The sequence below is a fragment of the Erythrolamprus reginae genome, chromosome 9, assembly GCF_031021105.1.
Source record: "Erythrolamprus reginae isolate rEryReg1 chromosome 9, rEryReg1.hap1, whole genome shotgun sequence".
Taxonomy (NCBI): Eukaryota; Metazoa; Chordata; class Lepidosauria; order Squamata; family Dipsadidae; genus Erythrolamprus; species Erythrolamprus reginae.
In genome coordinates this window covers 36,137,806-36,165,585 of record NC_091958.1, presented here as the reverse complement: position 1 = coordinate 36,165,585, position 27,780 = coordinate 36,137,806, and the positions used below count along the sequence as shown (strand labels likewise).

General features: G+C 43.0%; 1 protein-coding gene across 2 annotated transcripts in view; it reads right to left on the bottom strand.

Annotated features, from left to right (window-relative positions):
* RBFOX1 (RNA binding fox-1 homolog 1) overlaps positions 1-27,780 on the bottom strand; it is a 438,314-nt gene that overhangs the window by 8,273 nt on the left and 402,261 nt on the right. For both annotated transcript variants that reach the window (XM_070760820.1, XM_070760821.1), the window contains one exon: positions 8,916-8,991. In XM_070760820.1, the coding sequence (XP_070616921.1) occupies positions 8,916-8,991 (76 nt within the window). The remainder of the gene's footprint in view (positions 1-8,915; positions 8,992-27,780) is intronic.

The following is a 27,780-nucleotide window of genomic DNA, read 5'->3' as shown; positions in this document are numbered from 1 at the left end:
CAGGTTCGCCTGGTGCATCAGTTGCGGCCCTACCTGGACAGGGAGTCTCTACTCACAGTCACTCACGCCCTTATCACCTCGAGGTTCGACTACTGCAATGATCTCTATATGGGGCTGCATTTGAAAAGTGTTCGGAAACTTCAAATCCTGCAGCCGCGTGAGCAGTCATGGGCCTACCCAGACATGCCCATGTCTGTCCAACACTCCGCAGACTGCATTCGTTGCCGATTGATTTCCGGATGCAATTCAAAGTGTTTGTAATGACCTACAAAGCCTTGCATGGTATCGTGCCAGATTACTTGCAGGACTGCCTTCTGCCGAATGAATCCCAGTGACTGGTTAGGACCCAAAGAGTTGGCCTTCTCCAGGTCCCATCAACCCGAAAATGTCAGCCACCCTAAGTCGGCATACAAATCTAATAAATAAGTAATAATAATAATAAACTAGTGACATTAATATTGCTTGGGGGATAGCCAGTTGGGGCTCCTTTCATGTCCCTGACAGGAGCTGGAGAGTTCACCGTTTCACACAGAACATTTGGGGCTTGAACCTTCAATCCAGAATTTTAACCATGTGAGCCATTCTCCTCTGTTAAATAATTGTTAAATAACTAGGCCAGGAGTGTCAAACTCAAGGCTCACAGGCTGGATTTGGCCTGCAGGGTGCTTAGAATTGGCCTGCAGGATTGACCTGGAGACAGCAAAGAATGGGTCTTCCGTGCCTCTGCCAGTGAAAATGGAGCTTGGGAGGGCCATGCGCAGCCTTCCCAGGCTCCATTTACATTGGCAGAAGGCTAGCAAAACAAACTAAAAACAAAATAAAAGGAGAAACATTCCTCCTTTTGCATTCAAGTGTCCAAGAAGGGACAGGAAAAGAGCAAGGAAGGAAAAAAGAAGGAAAAAAGGGACGAAGAAAGGAGAATGAAGAGAGAAGGAAAAAGAAGAAAAGAAATGAAGCAAGGAGATTAGAACGAGAAGGAGGGAGGGTCTGAGGGAAATTCTGCCTTAGAACTTAGCCACCACAAATGCCCTCAACATGAGTAACGTCACTCTGATCACGCCAACCTGGGCTCCCCAAGGTCAAACACAACCCTGATGCAGCCCTCAATGAAATCAGGTTTGACACTCCTGAACTAGACAGTAGCCCTTCCTTTAACCAGGTGATCCCGGAGATCTCCTAACTCCCACCCAAACTCCAGGCCTCTAGGCTCCTGCAAGATCAAGTCAATTCTGCATCATCCCTTTTCGGCCCTAAGTTGTTGAGACACGCTTACCAATATGGACCATATTATTCTATTTCCTGAATACCAAATGTTGGGACCAAGCTGGCAAGTTTGGTTGCATTTTCATTTGCCCAATCCTCTGGCTTTTAGAGAAGGATTATTGTGACGCTCTGGGCTAAAATGCAGGAGGAATCCTTGGTGCTTAATATTATTATTATTATTATTATTATTATTATTATTATTATTATTATTATTATTATTATTTATTATATTTGTATGCCGCCCCTGTCCGAAGACAATAGCTGTCCAAAGAACTGGGCAGAGTGAATTTTCATAGTTCTAGGCAGGGGTGGGCTGCTGGGGTCACAAGGGGTTTGGGAGAACTTCTAGCTAAGATTCTGCACAGTTTGGAAAACCCCCAAATCCCACTCCTGGCTAGCCCTGCTCATCTCACCTGCCCCTTCCATGAGTCCCCATGCACCCCGTTTTGGATGCAGGTAAGTGCAGGATGTCTGCAGAGGCCATTTTCAACCTTCCGGAGGCTCAGGGAAAACCTCCAGAGCTTGGGGACGACAAAAACACCCCCTTCCTGCCATTGTGAAAGAGTCCGACTAGGCTACGCCCACCATGGCCATGCCACCCAGGAACCAGGGAGAGAACCCCTTGTTAAATTTTTGAAGCCCACCCCTGGTTCTAGGAAATCTAGCAAAACTACCATGCCATTTGCTGTAATGGCACCATGACCTATTGCAGCATTTTGGGAAGTTGCCAAAGAAGACATGTGGATTTCATCTCTAAGAATTCTGGGAGTTGACGTCCAGATATCTTAAAACTTACTTTGATAAACACTGGCTATTTTATATTGCTGATGTTTCTTCTACTTCTGGAACTTTGACTTTTTGTTTTGTAGTGCTGTGTTTCTTTTTCTTTTTTAAATCATCCATTTTAATAAGCTGTACAGTACCCAGGGAACTGGGCATATTGGTAAGTCTAGAAATGGAATCAATAATATACAGTATACTCAATAACAAGGGAGGCACCAAACCTTATTATGGAGAAGACGCCTCAGACTGTTTCAGGATAATTTCATAGACGTTTGCACTTTCAAGAAAGTGCGGTGTTTTTCAGGCACACTGGCCAATGTCACAGAGCATGCTTTGTGTATTTTTTAACTAGAAAGGTTATAACCCAGGGCAACATAGCTTTTAATACATCAATATTTATAACTACATGTCTACTAGTATAGTAGGTTTGATGCACAGTTTTGCCCAAAGGTATATTCAGAATGAAAAGTCGGAAAGATAATCCATTTTAAGGAGTCCAGACTCAACTCAATTGCAATATGTGTACGGTCTACTGAAATAAACCATTAAGAGCCCAAATCAGGATAGTTATATTTGGAGAGAAATAAAGTAATTTCTCAACTACTACGGAAAGATAACTTTATTATACAGAGATATTATATTCAGTTTTGGTCATCATGATATAAAAAAGATGTTAAGGGTCTGGAAAGAGTGTAGAGAAGAGCAACAAAGATGATTGAGGGCCTGGGGGCTAAAACATAAGATGAACAATTACAGAAACTGGGCATGGCTAGTCTAGTGAAGAGAAGGACCAGGGGAGACATGAGAGCAGTATTCTTATATTTCAGGGTTTGCCACAAAGAAGAGGGAGTCAAGCTATTCTCCAAAGCACCTGAAGGCAGGACAAGAAGCAATGGGTGGAAACTAATCAAGGAGAGGACCAGCCCAGAAATAAAGAGAAATTTATTTACAGTAAGAACAATTGATCAATCAAATTAAGGAACAACTTGCCTCCAAAACTTTGGTTGCTCTATTATTGGAAATTTTAAAGAAGAGATTGGATAGCTATTTGACTGAAATGGTTTAGGATCTTTTTTAGGGAGTTGGACTAGGAGACCTACAAGGTCCTTTCCAACTCATTTATTCTGTTATTCTGTTTTCCGCATTTCTAATCCATGTCACTTCTGACCATGTTTATTCATAATCTACTAATTCCCAATTATTTAATCATTGTTAAATCAGGTCTTTAATCATTGTTAAATATTGTTGTAATATTGTTACAATATTGATCCATGGTGATGCAGTGGTTAGAATGCAATGTACCAGGTTAACTCACTGCTAACTCCAAGAGTTCGATTCTGACTGGCTCATAGTGGCTGGCTCAATGACCTGTGCATATTGAGATTTGTATCTTGTTTGTGGCTTTCTGACTTATCCTTGGTTTGTTTGAATCTGTGTTCTACTTCTAATCCTTGCTCAGTGGTGCAAGGTTAGAGAACAATGCAGGAATTATCTAACCACCAGCGTGGTACCAATACCACGCTACAAAGCCTTAGAGAGACCACGCCTAGAGTACAGCATCCAGTTTTGGTCACTACACTATAAAAAAGACGTTGAGATTCTAGAAAGAGTGCACAGAAGAATTAACCAGTATGATTAGGGAACTGGAGGCTAAAATACGCAATGAATGGTGGCAGGAACTGGGCCTGGCTAGTCTAGTGAAGAGAAGGACCAGGGGAGACAGGATAGCAGTCTTCCGATATTTGAGGGGCTGCTACAAAGAGGAGCTGGTTCAAGCTATTTTCCAAAGCACATGAAGGCCAGACAAGGAATGATAGATGGAAACTAAACAAGAGATTCAACCTGGAAATAAGGAGAAATTTTCTGACAGTGAGAACAATCAACCCATGGAATAGAAACTGCCATTCAGAAGATGTGGGAGCTTCATCACTGAAGGCATTTGTCAGAAATGGTGTAGGTATGGTCTTCTGCTTGGGCAGGAGGTTGGACTAGATGATCTACAAGGTCTCTTCCAACTGTGTTAATCTGTTAGTACTTTGCTGATTTGTAAGAGTGGACATGGCTAGTTGAGCAAGCCAAGTGTTAAATGATCCATCTTTAAGAGAAATGTATCAGCACAGCATTTGATTGACAGCAATTCTCCATAGTTTTAAGGCTGTGGAGTTAATTCTTCAGTGTTGTTATTCCAACTAGAGTTGAGATCACTGAGACTCGGAGTTCAGATGAGTGAATTTTTTTTAAAATCTGACATTTGCATCACAGCATCTTTGGACTGCTGAGAATGACTTAAAAGGCCTGGTTTGATTTTTGCAGAATAAGTCAATGAACTTTTTAAACTGAACTAAATTGTCACCTGCAATTGTTTTGGGGAGGCACAGATTAAATTAAGATTTTCCCCAATTTATGAGATTTATTTATAAGAAATAATGGCTCATATAAGGGTTATTTTACCCCACTGTGATTTTTCTTTTTATATAAATCAATCGTTACAACAATCATAAATGGAGGGACCATTTCAATTTAGACAGGATCTTTAGACAGGATCGCTAAGCCAAAACAAATTGATCCTGATCATATAAGAATATATTAAAATGAAAATTTGTTTGGGGACAGTATCCAAAAGTCATTTGGGAATACTTTGAAATTTGATGATAGTTTGAGTAGGAACTAGATGTCCTAGTGGACTATCACATGAATATGAGTTAAAAAAAACCCTCCAAAACAATACAATCCTGTCCCGGATAGGAGGATTGGACTAGATGACCTACAAGGTCCCTTTCAACTCTAATATTTTATTCTATTCTCAATAAAGATTCTGTTCTATTCTATTCTATTCTATTCTATTCTATTCTGGTTTTGCTTCTTCTGTGTCAATGTAGCATACTCAGTAAAGTTTCACTTTTAGGAAGCACAATGTCCCAGGAATTCCTTTTCTGGATTCTCTAGCTCAAGGGTCACCAACCTTTCGTACCTCAGGGGCATCCTGCTTGAAGATATACGGTACTGGCAGCAGAGGTAGGAGGTCGAGAGGAGAGCTCTGCTGCCGGTAACAATGGTTTCTTGATTATTACACCTAACAAGCCTTTGCTCAGGGTCCCAACTACCGTGAGGGAGTTCCTTGAATTCTGGTGAGCTAATTGGCTGAATTGTCTGAGAGGGCGAGCCATAGCAGTCTAAGAAGAGTTTATTGCTGGTCAGTTTGACGAAAGATAGCAGCGATAAGTGAACGGCGGTGAGGGAATTTTTAATTTTCAACTGGGAGGATGAAGGACATTATCGAGCCTCACCTAGGACGTTATTGAGCCTCACTATTGTGCCTCGCTAAGCCAAAGCAAGTTACTGATATTCAATCTTGGACTGTCAGCAAGTGAGAGTAACTGGCAGTTAACCAGCTACGGTAACGAGGTGGTGGGGGCAGAGACAGAAAGGACTTTTATGTGGACTGAGCACTGGGGGGGGGGGGGCAAAGGAGCTTAGAGGATGAATGGACTGTTGAGCTGAGCTATATCACTGTTGAGTTGCCAGAAGATGAGAATGGCTGGCAACGGAGACGGGGGAGTCGGTTTGAGGAAGAATTAACATTACCAGATGGTGAAGGATTAAACTGATGGAGGCAGAAACAAATAGTGCCTGCTTGGGCGGATCAGGACTGCCTAGGCCGGGGGTAGGCAAAGTTGGGTCTTCTATGGCATGTGGACTTCAACTCCCAGAATTCGCGACCTAGCATGATTGGTTCAGGAATTCTGGAAGTTGAAGTCCACATGTCATAGAAGAGCCAACTTTGTCTACCCCTGGCCTAGCCGGCAAGTGAGACTGGGTAAGGTTGTTGAGAAGGTGGTGGAACTGCAGCTCCAATGGTCCTTGGATGAAGCTGATTATCTGGATTCCTTTCAGTCCGGTTTCAGGACCAGTCACAGCATGGAAACCGCTTTGGTCACACTGATGGGTGATCTCTGGCGGGCCCGGGATAGGCCCTCTATCCTGGTGCTCCTTGACCTTTCAACGGCCTTCGATACCATCGACCATGTATCCTTCTGTGACAACTGGAGGGATTGGAAGTGGGAGGCACCATTTTACGGTGGTTCTCCTCCTATCTCTCTGGTCATTCGCAGTTGGTGTTAGTGGGGGGGAAGAGGTCCACAACTCAGCGTCTACTCTGTGGGATGCCACAAAGGCCCACCCTCTCCCCACTACTATTTAATATCTACATGAAGCCTCTGGGTGAGATCATCCAACTGCATGGGGTGAGGTATCATCAGGTATGCTCAGGGCCAGACTATTTACAGGACTGCCTCTTGTCCCATAACTTCCAGAGACCAATAACCGCACACAGAGTTGGCTTCCTCCGGGTCCCATTGACTAAGCAATGCAGGCTGGTGGCACCATGGGGGAGGGCCTTATCTGTAGCTGCCCCGGGCCCTATGGAACCAACTACCCCCTGAGGTCCGTACTGCTCCCAACCTAATGGCCTTCTGTAAGGCCATGAAAACCTGGCTTTGTCGGCAGGCCTGGGGGGAGGGGGCATGACAAGGCCAAACTGCATGAATGGTATGTGTGCATGTGATTATATATATTTTTAATACGGGGTTTTATAGTTTTAGATATTATATTCGACTTCTTCTTACTGTTCTGTATCTATTTGTATTTGTATTTATATTATTATTGTTAAGTGACTAATTCCAGATATAATTTTGGATTATTTGGATTGTTAAAGGAATGTTGTGGTTAAAAGATGGTTGTTTAAGGAATGTGGCTCCTCTGTTGACTTTGCCTACCGTAAGGTCACCAAAAGATCATATGACCGAGATTCTGCAACTGTCATAAACATGAGTCAGTTGCCAAGCCATTGGATTTTGATCACATGATTTTGATCACATGATCATGGGGATGCTGCAGTGGTTGTAAGTGTGAAAATAAGTCACTTTGTTTTCCAGAATGTCGTAACTTTCAATAATCATTAAACAAACTGTTGCAAGTCTGTGGAGAGGGGCGGCATACAAATCTAATAAATTATTATTATTATTATTATTATTATTATTATTATTATTATTATTATTATCATCATTATTATCATTATTATCATTACTATTATTATTAAGTTGGGAACGACCTATATTTTATGCATGGTTAGAACTTAAGAAATATAACATTTAAAATGGCCTTCTTTCTGAAGAGCACAGGGCAAATTTAACCGGGGCAAATTGTTAAGGATGATACAGCTAGATAGCTTAAGACTTTGTTTTTTATACTGGATTATTTCCTTCACTCTTTTGTATTTTGATCTGGCCTTATAAATAAATATAAATTTATAAATATAAATAAATATTTAGTATTTAAGTTGAAATACAATTTAAGTCAGGAATGCAAAGCTTACGGTATAACACTTCTACATCAAGTCCTAGAAAATTATATAATATATATTTTTGAGTTGGAATGCACACATACACACATACACACTCTCTCTCAAACACACACAAAATAAATGAGGGTTCCCAGGGGTGAACAAAAATTATTGTGGCTTGAGTCTTTTGGTTTTTTTGATTCAGAGGTTAACGTGAAGCAAGTTTGTCTCCATTTCTATCCATATGTTTTTTTAATTTCATGGTTAAAAAAAAAAACATGGCTTCACTTTTGATTCCAGGAGCAGTGTTTGCTCAGAAGATCAACAGTGTCCAATGCAATTTCCCTTTGGGTTTTTTTTTTTTTATGGGTACACCTTAGCTTTGTACAAGTACAGGTTCTTCTGAACCAAGATATTTCGTATTCCCTGAAAGTCAAGGATGGGCAAAATATAGCCTTCCTCTCTTGCCCTGGGACTCATTTTGTATTAACTCAAATCAAGAGGAAGAAAGAAGCTGCCTGCACCCATTTGGAAATCTTGTTGCCTGCTTTTTGTAAGAAACTGGTGTGACTTGGACCTCAGCACTGAATGAATTCCATTGGTGTAGGAGCAGGTTGTGAGGAGCATGGACACCTATTTGTGATAGATTTAATTATCAAAATGACTAATTATTCCATTAAGGCAGTGGTTTTCAACCTTTCTAATGAATGGAAGCTTTAGTTCCTAACACCATGGGAAATTTGTCTTTTCCAATGGTCTTAGGTGACCCCTATGAAATGGTCATTCGACCCCCGCAAAGGGGTCCCAAGTCCCAGGTTGAGAACCACTGCATTAAGGTAAGTGATCATGAAAAGGAATGGAGATTACTATAGATCTATTTCGAGCCTATTTGCCTTCATCAGGTAGCCACACCCCTTAACTAATGGCTAAGACCTCTGCCTTATAAGGCAGAGGCCCCAGGTTCAAATCCCAGTAAAAGGGTGTGCCTAGCTGATGAAGACAAATAAGCCCAAAATAGATCTATAGTAGTCTTCCTTCCTTTTCGTTATCAGCAAAAATATGTGACATCTATAGATTATAGTTGTCAGCTATAAAAAAGTTTATCTGCCTTGGAATATGATCCCTGGTGGGGCCAAGAGGCAAAAAGGAAGCTGTGATGCTCCTTCTATATACCAGGGTGACTCAACAAAAAATCACTCATAATCCTTCCCTGGTACGACCTTATGGCTAAGACCTCAGGTTCAAATCCCATTAAAAGGGTGTGGCTACCTAATGAAGGCAAATAAGCCTGAAATAGATCTATAGTAGTCTCCCTTCCTTTTCATTATTAGCAAAAATATGTTACATATATATATTTACTGGGAAGGATCTAAGGTGACATTTTAGTAGCCATTAGCAGAAGAGACAAATTCAATTAAGGAGAAGTGAGGAGATGTCATCAACCATGTTAAGGCTGGAGGAGACAAAGGGAGGAAAAAGGAAGCTGGATTAGAAGGAGATGGGGGGAGGAAGAGGAAAAAACACTTACCATGGCACCAACGCCGTAGGTGGCTGCTGGAGCAAGTGTGTGGTGGTAGGGGTCTGCAGCATAAAGTCGTCCGTAACTACAAAGGAAGCAAATCTCTGAATTAATGTAAATATATACATATACATCTATATGTTTTCGTAGATTTTCATGGGTACAGGTATGAAGGTCTTGGCATATTCGGGCACATGGAAAGAAACCCAAATATGCTAAGACCTTCATATATATGTGTGTGTGTGTGCATGTGTGTATGTATAATAATAATTAATAATAATTTATTAGATTTGTATGATGCCCCTCTCTGGAGACTCGCAGCAGCTCACAACAATTACAGCAATATAACAAATCCAATAGTAAAAAGACATCTAAAAACCCTTCATTAAAACCATACAACACAATCATACCATACATAAACTATGGTATGCAAGTAAATTACACATAAACTATGTATGTATGTATGTATGTATGTATGTATGTATGTATGTATGTATATGTGTGTATGCATGCATGCATGCATGTACAGTATATATGTATATGTATGTATGTATGTATGTATGTATGTAGGTAGGTAGGTAGGTATGTATACATACATATATATACATACAAACATACACACACACACACACACACCAAAGAACAAAGAACAAAGAAGTACAAAGAAATATGGAAAAAGAAACAGCATCAATCACAGGGGTTAATCTAGCAAAAGGAACGCAATCAGACATCCCGTTCTACCCAATTACATTAGAAATGAGCTGACTCAGCACTTTACAGAAGCAATCTCTTCTGGAGATTGGGTGACAAAGAACCCTAATAGCATTGGCAATAGCATTTGGACTTACATACTACTTCACTCTTCATCTACAGAGTCAGCCTATTGCCCCCCGCCCCCCAACAACCTGGGTCCTTCTTTTACTGATCTAGAAGGATGGAAGGCTGAGTCAACCTTGAGATTCAAAATGACAAATTGCAGGCAGGCAGCAGCCAGCAAAAGTAACCTGCAGGACTTCATTCTAACTACTGAGCCACCGCGACTCTAATCAGGGCCGATCGGAAATGTATGATTAGCTGGAGGAGATTAACCTTAAGCAGCCAACACGCAAGGCTGCAGAACAAAGACATTCAACATTTTCAATAGACAAGACGATAACATATGGGCAACATTTTATCTTCCTTTGAGGTAGTAAGAATTGCAGTGGTTTAGACTATACAGCAGTGTTTCCCATCCTTGGCAACTTGAAGATATTTGGACTTTAATTCCCAGAATTCCCCAGCCAGCGAATGCTGGCTGGGGAATTCTGGGAGTTGAAGTCCAGATATCTTCAAGTTGCCAAGGTTGGGAAACACTGCTATACAGCATAGTTCAAAATGTCCCCCCTGGAAATTTCAAGGCTCCTGATATGAGTCTAGGACAACTCACTTGCAGCCAATTGGCCAAGACCAACTGACCAGGAGATAACTTACCATGGCCAACTAACTTGCCGTGGTACAAGAGTTAGACTAAGAGCAAAGAAATGGTGGGATAGAATCATTAAAGGAAGGATGCTAAAGGAGGGACAGAATGAAATATGAATGACAAAAATATTTTAAAATTATTTTAACTAAATGGAATTATTGAATTGGTTGTGGTGTGTTGTCCCATTCCACCTGGCATGATCTCATGGCAGCCCTACTGCTCCTGGTAGTTAGGTGCTTAGCTTTATTAGACATTGAATTATAACATCTATCCCATTACAATTTTATGGCTGTTGTGGTTATTGTGTTTTAATCTTGGTTTTTGTGTTTTATCTTGCTTCATGTGTTATTTATTTATTTATTTAATTGTATTTATATGCCGCTCATTCCGAAATGGACTCAGAGCAGCTAACAACAGTTATAAATACAACAATAGTGAAAGAAACAGTAAAAAATATAACAATAAAATCAGCAGTATAATATGATAATATTATTTTTTTTAAAAACCATGCATACGTTACAATCAATCTAGTTCTAATTCCAGGCCAACTGGAAAAGCCAAATCTTAGCAAATTTCTGGAAGACCTGTAGGAAGGAGATAGTGTGACCCTCTGGGGGGTAGTTGATTCCACATGGTCGGAGCCGCCACAGAGAAGGCTCTTCCCCAAGGCCCTGCCAACTGACATGGTTTGGCAAACGGGACTTGGAGAAGGTCGACTCTGTGGGCCCATACTGACTGCAGCGAGGTATGAGGACAGAGGCCACATATTACATATGTAACATATTGTTACATTGTCCACATGTCTCTCATGTCTATATCTCTATGTCTATCTCTATATCTCTATCTATATCATCCATCATCTATCTATCTATCTATCTATCTATCTATCTATCTATCTATCTATCTATCTATCTATCTATCTACCCATCTACCCATCTACCCACCTACCCACCTACCTACCTACCTACCTACCGTGTTTCCCCGAAAGTAAGACAGTGTCTTACTTTCTTTTTATCCCCAAAAGCCCCACTATGTCTTACTTTCGGGGTATGTCTTATATTGGAAAAAAATTGTCGAATTTTTTGTTTTAACCATAAAATTAACATTTAGACGCGGTGATGTATGGAGGGGGGCGGCGCGGAAGTGGGCAGGAGGCGGCGGTCATTAAGATCAGAGGGAGGTGGCAGACGCGGTGACGTATGGAGGGGGAACGGTGTGGACGTGGGCAGGAGGCGGCGCGCAGCTAGATGAGAGGGAGGCGGCAATACCCCCGTGTTTCCCCGAAAGTAAGACATATGTCTTACTTTCGGGGTACGGCTTATATTAGCCGACCCCCCTGAAACCCCCGATACGTCTTACAATCGGGGGTGTCTTACTATCGGGGAAACAGGGTATTATCTACTTACATAGATAAAGATATGGGTTTTTTTCTAACAATGAATAGCATTAATATACTGAATTTTCTACACATCACACTGTACTTTCATGAATTGGACAAGTAGTTTACTTTGCCTTTTGAAATAATAAAGAATAATGAACGTAGTTTACCGCTAAATCCCAAAAAAATACATTAGGTTGAAACCAAAAGTCCATTTGGCGAATTATGTTTTTGTTCTTTTTCTAACAATGAATAGCCCTAATGTATTCAACAGCTAACTTATACAATGTACTTCCTTTTCCCCACCCCAACCCCCATATCTGTTGAAGACTAATGAGGAATGTGTAAAATTCCTCTTGGGAAATGTTACTATAGGCTATGAAACTTTCTGAGCTTTTCTCAAATCAGGCATTTTTGATGAGGGAGGAAGGGATTCAAATGTTGCTTTACATCCAACTTCAGGATTTTATTCAACTCCTCCTCAAAAAATTAAATGGATGAACCAGTTGAATTAGACGACGTCCAGTTTATATGGACGCGTCTTGCTTAGGATAAGCAGGGAATACAAATCAGGTTGTGTTTTGAAAGGTCTGGCTTTTCTCTTAACAGCACCCAGCATCAAATCTGTCACACAACAATACTTCTATGGAAGAAGATCTTTCCAAAGTACCAACCCATAAATGTTACCTAAGACCATACATCATTGTCCTCTCTCAGTTGATGAATAGGCCCTTTTTTCCCTTCCTCAGGTTAACCTCTACTCTCCGAATATGACAATTTTATTATGATTAACAAATTTCATTTCCACAGAGGAAAAAGAACAGTGTCAGCTTCTTTTTAAATTCTAATTCCAAAACACGCCTTTGCATGCTACGAAAATTGAGAAGTTCAAAAGCTGCGCTTTCCGCCTGCAGATGCTACCTGCAGCACAAGTCACATTGTTGAGGTGGGAACAAAGAAACCTGGTCCGTTTCCTTCCCAGGGACTACTGTGTTTCTTTCAACAAAACTTTAGTGATTCCTTTTTAGAAAAAAAAAATTCCTTATACATTGAGGTGTACAAACACGGACTCTACATTTCAGTTGACCAGTGATAGGGAGAAGGAACAGCAAGAAATTATTCTGCAATATTAGACTTTATTCTGGAATCTGTTCTTGTTAAAATGGTTAATCATCCTGCTCCACAGAATACAAAACATTGGATTTACAGCCTAAAGCAGGGATGGCAAACCTATGGCATGGGTGCCACAAGTGGCACGCGGATCCATATCTGCTGGCACATGAGCCGTTGCTCTAGCTCAGCTCCAACATGTATGTGTGTGCCAGCCAGCTGATTTTTAGCATGCACAGAGGCCTTGGGAGGGCGTTTTTTGCTTCCAGAGAGCCTCTGGTGGGATGGGGAGGGCATTTTTGCCCTCCCCCAGCTCCAGGGAAGCCTTTGGAGCCTGGGGAGGGTGAAATACCAGTCTACTGGGCCCAGCAGAAGTTGGGAAACAGCCATCTCCAGCCTCTAGAGGGCCTCTAGGGGGGACAGGTAAACTGTTTTGGCCCTCACCAGGCATTGAATTATGGATGTGGGCACTTGCACATGCACGATAGTGTGCGTGCACACTATTTCGGCACCCGAGGAAAAAAAGGTTCGCCATCACTGCCCTAAAGGAGATCCCAATGGAGAGAGACTACCTTCTCCAATCGGGTCCCTTCAGGTGCTTTCAGAACAGTCGCAGGTTCCTACTGGTATGAATAATTGCATGCAGCTTCCTGTCTCTGGCATGCGCATGTGCGTCTGAGCGAGATTTTGCTTCTGCACATGTGCAGGAAGCAAAATCTCATGGGAGATTTTTGTGTATGAGATTTTTGCAGGGTTTTTTCCTTCAGTGCATGCGCAAACGCAAAAAAATGCCAAAATCTTGTGCATGCATGTGTCCCCTCCTGAGGTTTTGCTTCTTGCACATACATGTGCAGAAGCAAAATCTTGCTTGGATGCAGGCATGGATGCTGGAGACGCGAAGCTGTGCACAATTATCCATACCGATAAGAACCCGCTACTGTTTCAGAACTATAGCTCCACCCAGCGGTGGGCTACCAAAATTTTTACTACCACACTGTGGGCATGGTTTATTGTATGGGTGTTGCTTGCCGGCCATGTGACCAGGTGGGGGTGGCTTGACAATCATGTGACTGAGGAGTGGCTTAAAGGCAGTGAATGGCCTTTTACTACCACACTGTGGACGTGGCTTATACAGGACACCCTGCATTTTCTTTCAACATCTTTCATGCAAATTGGGTGCCCTGGGGTGAAGCTCCATTTTCGCTACCCCACTGTGCCGCCCCCCCCCCGGTCCGGGCAGCAGCCCACCCCTGGCTTCAACCAGCTTGTAAAATTTGGGATAGATGGCCTCGAAAGCTGTAAAGGCCTGGCTCTTCTGGCAGGCCTGGGGCCATTGAATGGATGAAATATCGCTTAGATCCATCCATGAGTGAAAGTGAGTGTTATGTATGTGTTGTTAGGGTTTTTAATTAAGTATTTTAAATTGTTTTTAAATATTGTTTTTTTCTTGCTGGAAGTCACCCAGAGTCCTTCAGGAATTGGGCAACACACTAGTAATATTAATAAATAAATAATATATCTGGAGAACATCAGGCATTTTACAGGCAGTTCTAGGACGTTACCTACTAGGACAGGGGTCGACAACCTCAAACGCTCCAAGAGCTACAAAGGTCCTAACCAGAAGGCCCCCGTTCAATTCTGGAGCCAACTGGAAGTCCGGATCCCCTACCATAATGTCATCTCCTAGTGTGGTGTCCTTTATCTTCTGCCTGTCCTAACCAAAAGCACTATCAATTGTGGAGTTGACCAGAAAACCCACCCTTTGCCATAGAGTCATTTCCTAGCACACCAACCGGAAACTCGTCTCAAAATTATGGTGCCGACCAGGTGGGGGTAGCTACTTACCACCACTACTGGTGCACTATACCTGCAGCTTTGGGTTGCTGGTGTGCACGCGTGCGCATCCCAATGAGATTTTGCTTCTGCGCATGCGCAAATGCAAAAAAATCACCGATATCTCGCTGGGATGTGCTCCTATGCATGGCAGCGACCGGAAGCTGTGCGCGCAGCTCGAATTTTATTACCTGCACGATGGCGTCCACTGTACTGATAGAACCCAATACTGGTGTCGACCAGTGACAGGGAGCCACAGCAGAGGGATGAAAGAGCCACATGCAGCTGCAGAGCCGAGGGCTGCTGACTCCTGTACTACGATAAACATAAAGGCTTAGAATTGCAGGTTTTAGAATGCTGGCTTCAATTGACAACTTTCTTTCTCCTATGTTAGCTTATTTTCCTGGCACTAATACAATTAAGGTGGAATTTGAGTAGTGAATATCAGATCTTTTCAGTCAAGTCCCTCACAACTAACCACCCAAATAATATTTTTTGGGGAAACCAGAGGGGAAGGACACAAATCACAATCCACAGGATGCTACAACTACATGCAATTGCCACATACCTAAATCCTGATCACACAACCCTATAATTTAATTTAATTCATTCTACTTCCATGCCGCCCAATCCTTAGGACTCAGGGCAGCTTACAACTGTAAAAAACAACCCAATAGTACAATAATAAAAAGAAGTCGAACAACAATAGTAAATAAAACTTCATGACCCCAACAATCCATTATGAACCCCAAATCAATCTAACAACATACAAACCTAATTTGGGCATGTTTGATGTTAACTTCATGGCCCCCAGGCCTGTCAACAAAGCCAGGTTTTAACAATTTTTTCGAAAAGTCAGTAGAGTGGGAGTGGTGCAAACATCGGGGGGTGTTGGTTTCATAGAACCGGGGCAGCAACAGAAAAGGCCCTCCCAGCCAACCTACATTGTTTAGTCGATGGGACCTGAAGCAGGCTGATTCTGTGCGATATAATAGGCCTCTGGGAGGTATGTGGCAAGAGACAGTTCTGTAAATAGTCAGGCTATAAGCCATGTAGAGCTTTATAAGTGATAACCAACACCTTGAATTGTGACCGGAGACTAATCGGTAGCCAGTGCAGCATGCGGAGTGTTGTTGTTATATGGGTATACCAAGGTACACCCACAAGAGCTCGCACGACTGCATTCTGGACTATCTGCGGTCTCCAAACACTCTTCAAGGAGAGACCCATTTAGAGCGCATTGCAATAATCAAGATGGGAGGTAATGAGGGCCTGAGTGACTGTGCGCAAGGCCTCCTGGTCCAAATAGGGCCATAACTGGTACAGCAGCCGAAACTGGGCAAAGGTTCCCCTGGCCACAGCCGAAAGATGGTGTTCAAAATTTAGCTGTGGATCCAGGAGGACACCCAAGTTACGAACCGTATATGAGGGGGGTCAGAGCCTCCCCCTCCTGAGCAATGGACATACAGATATAACAGTCCTTCAGAGGGAATGCCCAGAGCCACTCGGTCTTGTCTGGGTTGGGCTTGAGCCTGTTGGCTCCCATCCAGTTTCCAAACACCAACACATCACATCAAGTGCTTCACTGAATTGGCAGGATGCTGGAATGGCCAGAATTTTGAGGACTTGAGTATGTCATTTGTTCATGGCGATTGTGACTTCGCTCACCGAACAGATGTTGATAACCAACTGTCATTTCAATTCTTGCACCATACATGGAATTGGCCTATTTTCAGGTGTGGGCTGCTGGGGGTTCTCAGGGGTTCAGGAGAGAACCCCCCAATTCCACTCCTAGTTGGCCCCACCCATCCCTCCCCTCCCAGGAGTCCCCATTATGGCCCATTTTGGCTGCAGGTAAGTGCAGGGTGCTCACGGAGGATCAGAGAAGGTGAAAAACAGGCATACTAGAAGTTCTGTAAGACCAGAAATGGGCCTGTTTCCAGCCTCCAGAACACCCCCAGAGCCTGGGGAGGCAGTTTCTGCCCTCTCGGAGGCTGAAGGAAAGCCTCCGGAGCTCAGGGAGGGCAAAAATACACACACACACACACACACACACACACACACCATGGTGAAGGGTTCTCTGCCCACCCAGCAACCGGGCAGAGAACCCCTTGCTAAAATGTTGGTAGCTCACCCCTGCCTATATTTCTAGGGTAATGAGCTGGAGGACAGCTATTTTGATACCAAAAAATATCACAAGCATCTTCTCTGGAGAATTTTGCCATAATGATAAAATAAACATCTAACAATGTCTCCCATTTATTGGCGCTGACTAAGGGAAAATAGAAGCATCCTACTGGGATTAAGGATGAGACCCTGTTGAATTTTTAGAAAAACAATTCAGGATATGCAAAACTCACAGATTACTTCTCTAGCATTAACTATCCTATCCACGAGGAGTTTCAGAAGTCTCCAGAAAGGTAACAAAGCCTTCCACAGTTTTCCAGAAAATTCTGCCTATGAATTGGTGACACCCTTTTAAAAAGATTCTCCCCTGAGTGAAGAGCATCAGTCTCTCTCTCTCTCTCTCTCTCTGACTCAACTATCTGCACTCTGCCCATCCAGAAACTTTGATTTTCTCCTTTGGATGACCTGAGTGTTCTTTTTTTTATTTTAGTTTTTCTTGCTATATCCTGGAAACTTTTGCATCTAGTGCAAAACACACAGAAATACTTGAGCGAGCCAGTGTTGCAACTGCAAGCACACACACACAGAAAGAGAGAGGGGGGGAGAGGGAGAGAGAGAGAAACACATCTACAGATGTACAAGTGCACCAGGCCGCCACTTCATTAACAGCGGCAGATTGGAACGCAACTCCCTCTATTTACAAATTACAGAAAGCGGCTTGCCGTAATCTTGTCAAGTCGTCACGTTTGACTAGCCATGTGAACTGACCTAGAACTCCGAGTGCCGAGCAAGGCAAGCTGTCAAAGAGATAATGACAAAGATGCCAGAGAGGCTTGGCAGGCCTTCACACGGGGTGAAAGAAAAAGGATTAATAAAACTTCAGCAGCGCGCGAGAAAAGGGATAATCCGGGTTTTACCCTAACCTGCTTTCAAAGAAGTCAAGTCCCGCAGAAGTCGTCTGCTTCTATAGTGATAAAAATAAAAAAAGAGGAGTGCCACCATGAGGGAGAGCTAAATTTATCAAGGAGATTAATTCTGCACCTGGCTGTAGTGGATGCCAAATCTGTCTGGATAAAGATGTTTACATCTCTATTGGTGTTCCTACAAAGGAGGAGACACAGCTTAAAGGTTGCCCAGAATGTCAAGAGTTGCACGTAAATTGGATTAATAGCAGGACAAGACTCGAGACAGTTGGAGATGGGCTGGGCACGGTGGTTGACCAGGGCATCTTTTGTGTCTTGCCATGTTCTTAGCATATCACATTGCTTCCAGAGACCGCCTTCATGACCGTTGTCCTATTTTAGTAGATTTCATCTGCTTAGTCCACTGGAATCTGTCTTCACATGCTCAAATCCCTATCTCAACTTACAACAGTTCATCTAGTTCATCTTTGAAATCAACTTCCTTCCGATGTCCATATTGCTCCCACCCTATTGGCCTTCCGAAAGGCCTTGAAGACCTGGCTTTGCCAGCAGGCTTGGGACCCATGAGAGTAACACCAAGTCACAGCCAAATTGTGATTGTCTAGTATGTTTGTGTGTGTGATTGTATAGCATATTGGGTGTGTGTGTGTGTGTTACAGATTAGTTTAATTGTGGCTTTATTGTTTTTATTGCTTTATATTTGATTTATTGTATTATTTTACTGTTGTAAGCTTCCCCGAGTCTCAAGGGATTGGCCAGCATACAGTGGTACCTCTACTTACGAACTTAATTCGTTCTGTGACCAGGTTCATAAGTAGAAAAGTTTGTATGAAGAAGCAAATTTTCCTATAGGAATCAATGTAAAAGCAAATAATGCATGTGATTGGGGAAACCAAAGGGAGGGTGGAGGCCCTGTTTCCTCCCAGAAGATTCCTAGAGAGGTCCCACGGAGGCTTCTCCCCGTCTTTCCCAGCCCTATTTCCTCCCAGAAGATTTCTAGATATACCCCACGGAGGCTTCTACCTGTCTTTCATGGCCCTGTTTCCTTCCAGAAGATTCCTAGAGAGACCCCACGGAGGCTTCTCCCCGCCTTTTCCACCCCTGTTTCCTCCTGTGCATTCTACAGTTCACATTACATTATTGTAACGGTACCTTACACCAAGGTACCGTTACAATAATGTAGTATTCAAGTATATTATTATGTAGTATAGTAGACACCTAAATAATATAAATGGCTGTGTTTGTTTTAATCTCTGCAAATTTGATCTGATATGGTTACCCTTGAATTTCTCATCACTGTGTAATGTAAAGAGGATCTAAATTTTAAACCAACTACTGTTGCTTTGGTATGACAGTCCTAAACTGACCACTTTTAAAATCCCTTTGAGATTCAGGAAAGGAGAAAGCAGATAATCCTGTTCACTAATTCTCTTCTGGCTGTGAAAATGAAAGTTTCCCTACTTTGTGGGTACATAGTAGTAGTGCTGATAGCAATAGCAATGGCAGTTAGATTTATATGCTGCTACACAGTTCTTTACAGCAATAGCATTTGGACTTACATACTGCTTCACTCTTCATCTACAGAGTCAGCCTCTTGCCCCCAACAATCTGGGTCCTCATTTTACCCAGCTCAGAAGGATGAAAGTCTGAGTCAACATTGAACTGGCCAAATTGCAGGCAACTGGAAGTCAGCAGAAGTAGTCTGCAGAATGTATGTGTACACACACACACACACACACACACACTATTACCAGTATCCAATATTGTTATGCCTCTTTTTGCACCTAATGCATGAGTTTTTCGACTTCTTAAATCTCCATAGGCACTGCAGATATACTGAAGCATGGAACACCAAACATACCATCCAGGAAACTAAAAAACCTGGCTTCTGTTCATCTAGTAAAGAATAAAAGCTGGCAAATCCAGCTGTGGAAAACTTAACAAAATAACAGAGCTTGGAGGTCTTTGAGTCCAACAGTGTCCAACTTTGCTGCTTGATGGTCTGGCTGAGAGTGGGGGAGAAGAGAACCAGGACTTTCGAATGGCAGGCTGGCACATTCATGCATGCATGCAGAGTTCATCTTGCAAAAGTTGAGCTATGTATGCATGTATATGCACACCAGCCTGTTGCTCATGCAGGTTGAATGGTATGCATACAAGTGGATGTTCACTATTCATCTGGCCTTGTTACAAATAGGCCAGGACCCCAATAGTGGGCCAAATCCAAGGAATTGGGGATCCCTGTTCTAGTTCAACCACCTGCACAAGCAGGAAATGCTATATCAGGTGCTAAAAGCACATGCGTGTGCCCTATCACACGTGTACGCCCATAATTCAATGCCCACAATGCAGCCTAACACCCCCCCCCACACACACACATTCATGAAACCTTTCCCTGACTTTAGGTGGACCTTGTAGGCCTGTTTTTAGCCCTCTTCAGATTCTAGAGGCTTTCCTGGATCGTGGGAAGGGCAAAAACAGCCACTCCCCCACCCCACAGATGCTCCAGAGGCAGGAAATGTCCCATTCCCTAACTTCCAGTGGGCCAGTAAGTCCATTTTCACCCTGCTCAGGCTCCAGAGTCTTCCATTGAGCCTGGGGAGGTGAAAACAGTCTCCCCCACCCCCAGAAGCCATCTGGAGGCTAAAAACACCCTCTGAGAGCCTCCTCATGAGCCAAAAATCAGTTGGCCAGTGCGTATGTGCATGCTGGAGCTCAGCTAGGTTGATGGCTCATGTGCCGGCAGATATGGCACCATATGCCACCTGGGTGGCACATGGGCCATAGGTTCACCATCACGACTGTATACTATTTTAGATTAGTGCTTCTCCCATCTCTTCTTAAGAGCCTCCAATGATGAAGTGCCCACAAACTCTGGAGGCAGGCTGTTCCACTTACTGACTATTCTCATTGTCTTAATTTGGCACTAGATATTACAACCTGGAATTCCTGCTCCAGTCCTCTTTGTAATATCAAGCACACCAACCCTCTCTCAATGGTAGGCAGAGAAGTCATAAATTCTGCTACTTTAGTTCTCTGGAGGCAGAGGTAGGAAGATTTCAGTAGCTACATTAAACTTCTTCACTTAAGTTTGATTTCAGCCCATTTTTATGCTAGTCTTATTTTTTCCCCCCTGCATTTGAACATCAGGGTTCATTACCCAACTCTAACCAAATATCACCTTATCCATCTCAATTGTTACAATTTCTACAGCTTGGATGGCATGCAAAAGTCAATGACTGAATTGTCACTTCTGGAAGAAATTGACGGGAAAATGGGCCATGTGTTTAGTTTATTCTAATGTCTTCTCTTTTCATTTGCAGGATTTTGAACCAAAGGCCCATCCACTGGTAGCCAATTTCATCAGCCACAAACCCTGACTGACGCTGGAAAAAAAGGTGGAACTCAAACAGTCACTACTCAGTCACTCGTGTCCTAGTCACTTCCTGTCTTGACTATTGCAATGTGCTCTACCCTTGAAGAGCATCCAGAACTCCCGTTGGTGCAAAATGCAGCAGCCCACATGGTTTTGTGCAAACCCCAGTGTGCACATGCATCATCACTCCCGTGGGAGCTGTACAGGTTGCCAATCTGCTTCTGGGTGCAATTCAAAGTGTTGGTTGTTATCAGGGGTGGATTGCCATTGCATGTGAGGTGCTGTCACTGGACTGGGGTGTGAGTGAGTTTAGTATATTAATTTATTATATGACCCTTTTTATTAGTTTTATTGTTTTTATGTGAGGTTTTGTATTCTGTAAGCTGCCTTGAGTCACCATGTGCAAATCGGTGGCAATACAAATTCCCTAAATCATTGTTTCCCAACCTTGGCAACTTGAAGATATCTGGGCTTCAACTCCCAGAATTCCCTAGCCAGCATTCGCTGGCTGGGGAATTCTGGGAGTTGAAGTCCAGATATCTTCAAGTTGCCATGGTTGGGAAACACTGCCCTAAATAAATAAACAAACATGTGCAAGACAAAAGATCTCCCATCCCCATTCTAATGTACACATGGAGAGGTCTGCACTTTGAACTATTATACTTCATATAGGTTCAGTACAGGGCTGACATTCAAATTTCCCCACTGCTGGTTCTGTTGGCATGGCTTGGTGGGTGTCGCTTTGTGGGGGTCATGTGACTGAGTGGGCATTAACAACTTGACATCACTCATGGCAAGGTGGGTCGGTGCCACACCCACAGAATCAACAGAAAAGTTTGGCCAAGTCTTCTAGCGTTCAACCTGGCTGTTTGTCACCTCCTTCTCATGTTTGTTCTGTGTGTATGAGCCCGAGAAGGAAGAGAAAAGGAGTGAGAGAAGGAAGAGAAAAGGAGTGAGTGGGAGAAGAGGAATGGGACTAGTCAGTGGTACGATTTATCAGTTCCCCGAACTACATATAATCACTGCCACTGGTTCTATAGAACCTGTCCGAACCTGCAGAATTTCACCCCTGATACAGTAAGAAAAATGCAACCACTCCCTAGACTGTGTGTTTCTCTTGGTGGAAAGGACATTCAGAAACACAGTTGTCTTAGGAGTCCTCCATCATTTGTGGTGGTTTCTCCAATCAACACTCTGAAAACTGATGCTTATGTGGTCCCCCCCGGGGGGGAATTACTGACCCCCTTGGAGAGGGTCTGCAACTTGGGCGTACTCCTCGATCCACAGCTAACATTATAATACCATCTTTCAGCTGTGGCAAGGAGGGCATTCGCCCAGGTTTGCCTGGTGCACTATTTGGACAGGGAGTCATTACTCACAGTCGCCCATGCCCTCATCACCTCGAGATTCGACTACTGCAATGCTCTCTACATGGGGCTACCTTTGAAGAGTGTTCGGAAACTTCAGATCGTGCAGAATGCAGCCGCGTGAGCTACCATGGGCCTCCCTAGGTACGCCCATGTTTCATCAACACTCCACGGCATGCACTGGCTGCCGATCAGTTCCGGTCACAATTCAAAGTGTTGGTAATGACCTATAAAGCCCTACATGGCATGGGATCAGAATACCCACAGGACCGCCTTCTGCCGCACGAATACCAGCAGTCGATTAGGTCCCACAGAGTTGGCCTTTTCAGGGTCCCGTCGACTAAACAATGTCGGCTGGCAGGACCTAGGGGAAGAGCCTTCTCTGTGGTAGCCTCGGCCATCTGGAATCAACTGCCCCCGAAGATTCGAATTGCCCCCACCCTCCCCATCTTCCGCAAGATGTTAAAGACTCACCTATGCTGCCAGACATGGGGGGATTAACTTCCCCCTCTCTCCTGACTATAGCACTTGAGAATGGTATGACTGTGTTGCATTGATTGTTTTTAATATTAAGGAGTTTTAATTCTACTTTTATTAATTGGATTTGCATTATTGTTTACTGTATTTATTGTTGTTGTGAGCTGCCCCGAGTCTTCGGAGAGGGGCGGCATACAAATCTAATAAATTATTAAACTAAACTAAACTAAACTAAAAACTAAACTAAACTAAACTAAACTAAACTAAACAATTAAATTAAATTAAATTAAATTAAATTAAATTTTAAATTTCTACAGCGTTTTGGATTATGCTATCAGGGAGTTGGACTACAAGACTTCCAAGGTCCCTTCCAACACTGTTAGTCTGTTTTTCTTCAGACAGGGAATGAGTGCAAATATCTATCTTTCAGGGGTGAAATCCTCTGAAGTCTACTACCAGTTCGGTTCGCACATGTTTTGTGCGTGCATGTGCACTGTGCAAACATGTGCACTGCAGGCACTACTATGCAGCACTGGAAAAAGAACATTTTGAAGCTATCAAAGTCTGCAAAGGTACATAGAACATAAAAGGGGGATCAGCTGTGCTGCGCGATTTAGATTAGTTAGAAAGCAGGAAATTCTGCTTTCTAGCTAATCTAGAACACTCGGCTCACCTGATTTTCGCACAATTGATTGTCGGATATACCAGTTCTCCTGAACATGTAGTAATTTTTATTACCAGTTTGGGGAACCGGTCCAAACCAATAGCATTTCACCTCTGCTATCTTTTATAGGGAGTAATGGGCAGCCAAAAATTTTACTGCCACGCTGTGGGTGTGGCTTATTTTATGGGTGTGGCTTAATGGTCACATGACTGGCTTGCCAGCCATGTGATCAAGTGGGAATGGCTTGAACGATCATCATCGTTCCAGTGAACTGTTAAGTCCTCGACTTCCAACCTTACCAGTGTTGCTCACTGGGGTGACAATTTGCTTTGCATTATCTGCGCTCTCCTTCCTGGGTCGCCCCCACCTCAGGCTGGGTAGCTAGGCGAATGGGTACTGCCAGAAGCATAAATGCTGCCAGCTCCGCTTCCACCCACACTTTCTGCTTGCACCTCAGGTGAGAGGTTGCCCCGTGAGGCTAGAGGGGAGCCCGGCAGGAGAGAGGGAAGCTTGTCCAAGGCCAGGAAGGAGGAAAGGGGAAAAAAGAAAGGAGTGTAGATGCAGCAGCAGCAGCAGGGAAGAAAAGGAGAGCTGAGCCGAGCAGAGACCAGTAATCCAGGAAGTGAAAGCCACTGATCAGCTGGAGCTGTGCACGCATCTTCATTTCTGCCAGTGGAACTGTGTTCCACCCTGTCCTGCTTGCTTAAAGGCCTCCCCACTAGCCTGCAGCCTGTTGATAGGAAACAGGGATTTGTGTTTCAGAGAAAGAGAATTTGAAGACTCTTATAGGCCAGATTTCAGCACAAAATTAATAGAAACATGGCAGCTGACAGAGTGGCACGAGTAGAAATCTTCATAAATGTTTGAGGGGAAAAAATCGGTAGGAGCCCTGGCACTTGCATTAGTGGCTGTATGTATTAGTGATAACTACTCCCTTCTAAGTATATGTCTGGTTCGAATTGCAGTGACTGCAGAATGACCAAATTTGCACAATTATAACACAAATATAGAAATGCTTCTACTGACATAACAATAGTGTGTACGAAGACACATGTTAGATGGTTTGCCTGGCAGACCATTGCCATTTGTGCTTTGGTGTGAATGGCCCCAGGGTTATCAATGAGTTGTTTAAGAGATATAATCACGAAGCATCCAATTTGGGTCAGTCAGCAGAACCAGAGGTTTTTAATCTTCTGAGCTTTTGGACTCATGCTGGATGCCATCATCAGAGACTACTCTCTAGCAAAGTGGCTAAAGAGAAATTAGAGAGCTAGAGAGAATTCCCTGAACATGGTGTTAGGGTTCCGACGGATGCTCTAATTAAATCATGCACCTCAAGCCAAGCTTTAAAAGAAACCCAATTACAGTGGTACCTCTACTTAAGAACGCCTTTACTTAAGAACTTTTCTAGATAAGAACTGGGTGCTCAAGATTTTTTTGCCTCTTCTTAAGAACCATTTTCTAGTTAAGAACCCGAGCTCGGAAAAATTTCCCAGCAAATTTGAGAGTGGCACGAAGGCCCGGCCAGTTTCTTGCCATTCCCTCCCATTTCAGGCTTTTCTGGGCTGCCAGAGGAGCCTTTCGGTGACGCTCAAGGAGGCTTTTTCAGCCCAGAGCGAACTGAGCGTTTTCCTTTCTCTGGGCACTTGGAGAGAGAATAAACCACTTCACTATGGTGACTCCCTCGTGCTGCCTTCCATAAACCTGGTGGGAGGTTGCCTCCCAGGGGTGCTCACCTCATCTTCTTCCTTTGGCAGCAACTGTCCTCCTCCTCTTCTTCTTCCTCCTCCTCCCACCCAAATTCCAAGGTTTTATTTCTTTCCTAATGGTTTTGCATGCATTATTTGCTTTTACATTGATTCCTATGGGAAAAATTGCTTCTACTTAAGAATCTGGTCACAGAACGAATTCTTAAATAGAAGTACTACTGTATATATTAGAAGCTTCATGTTGGCATGTTCCCGGTGAAGCCAACTCTGACCTCATGTAATTTATGCCACAATCATGACCCTGCATCTCTCCTCCTCCTCCTCCCCCGGGTATGTCATCAATCACATTTGCCAATTAAGCAATTTCATGGCTTGTAGAGATCACTCCCCTCTGGCCACTGTGGGTAACCCTGGGAGACAGCCTTGCGAGAGAGAGGTCTGAAATGTGTTTCTGTTTTGGCTGCCATTCTTCTTCATCAGTTTCCCATCCCCGCTTGACTTTGACAACTTGAGCGCAGGTCAGGGATGCTTTGCGAGTTTACATATGGGCCACAACATGAGTCCAAAAGCACAGAAAACAAAATTCTTTGGTTCTGCTAACTGACACATATTGGATCCTGCAACATTTTCCTAGGACATGTATATTTGCCTTCTTTCCTGAGATATAATCAGGTTCAATAAAACTGGTATATTTTAACTTTGACAATCAACTCTTTGCAGTCAATTTCCTGCCTCTCTTCCTTCCCCATCCTTCCTCATTGCTGACTTAGATTATTATTTCTTTTCCATGAAACTTCAGAATAAATGGTTCCTTTCCTCCCTTATGTAATTGCGAAACAAAACACCAACATCAGCAGAACACGCTAATGTATTTTCAGCCCCAAAGCCTGGAGGCTTGGAGTTATATCTGAATGAAACTATTCCAAAGATTTATCTCTGGGGTTTTACTAGGTTTTTCTCTAGTGACTAACTGCAGCATGTGTAAAAGGATATTGAGACTCAGATGGATGCATCAAGAAGTATCAATGATTGTTACCTGCCGAGGTGTTACAAGAAATTTCATCGGTTGCAACGAAGACGAATTGATTTCTGCAAGAGAAGATAAGATTCACAATACTGCTTGCTGACTGGGAAATGGGTTTGCTGCCAATTGACTTTATGTTTACAGAAGGGTTAAAAGGGATGGAGGCATTTTCCTTTTAATGAAGGTAGAGAGGAGCTCGTTGGCAGAGCTCATTAACTCAAGAATATCTAAATTGCTAAGATAGACATAAGGGTGACTCTGGAATATGTACACAATTCTAGCCTGAGAACTCCCAGTTAAGGAAACCAAAGATCTTATGCTAAATTATAATTAAGATGTTCTCTTTTTTTGTAAACGAAGGAACATTTGTATCAGCCAAATGAAGGCAAGCTAATTTTAAAAGGAATCGAGTAAGAGCGATCTAACAAAATTTATTGGATTAAAAAAAAACAGTAGTAGGAATGAAAGCAAAATCTTGGGGTCTTTAGTATTTCTAAACAGACACAAATGTGTTTTGTGAATAAAGTTTTACAAAACATATATGGTGCCACATATCCTCATATTACCATTATTGCAAAACTGCAGAACGGATATTGATATTAAAACATCACTTGCCAAATTCATTGGTTTTGCCTTGTAAACAAGGGCTGCCAAGGAGACAGGGTGGGGAGGAACTCAGAACATTTAAACTGTCTTTTTCCTTTAAAGGGGGGGAGAGTAAGGGGAGGAGGAATTATGATGATGATTAATCATTAACCATTGATTATGCGACCACATCTCCAGTCTGGACGATCATGCCTCGTCATTTTCTCATGCAATCATTCCAGTGACAGTCTGGCGGTAGTGAAATGTCTTCGGTGAAAGGCGCACCATGCACAACAGCCTGGAAACCCCCAGCAAGCACCACTGAAATGTACGGCAGATGTGCAGCGGTGGGAGGGGCAGGGCTGAGGGCACGGAGGGCACACGGTCCCAAACCCCTGCCAACACACAAGCTGTTCTCGTGCTCCATCCAAGCAATCTCCAGGGCAGGCAAACAACACAAAATTGGGTGCTTGGTTTGTGGCTGCCACCAAGATTCTCCAAAGCAACGTTAGACAATGAGATGAGTTATAACAGGAACCCTCATTCCCAACCATCCGCCCACTTAAGTCACTTGCTTATTAAAAACAAATGGGATGCTTCTTTGTCATTTAATTTCATAGTCATCTTATCTGCTTCTGCACAAGCCACAATTTTTCAAATCAGCATATGTTCATCAGGTATCTCCTTTTGTTTCCAATTTTGTGCAATGGTGATTCTGGCTGCTGTTAATATATGTAACATTATATAATATTTTTTTCCATTTTCTGATCTATTATTCCCAGTAAAAAAAGTTTCTGGATTTTTATTTATTTCCAGTTTTGTAATTTCCTTTAACCAAT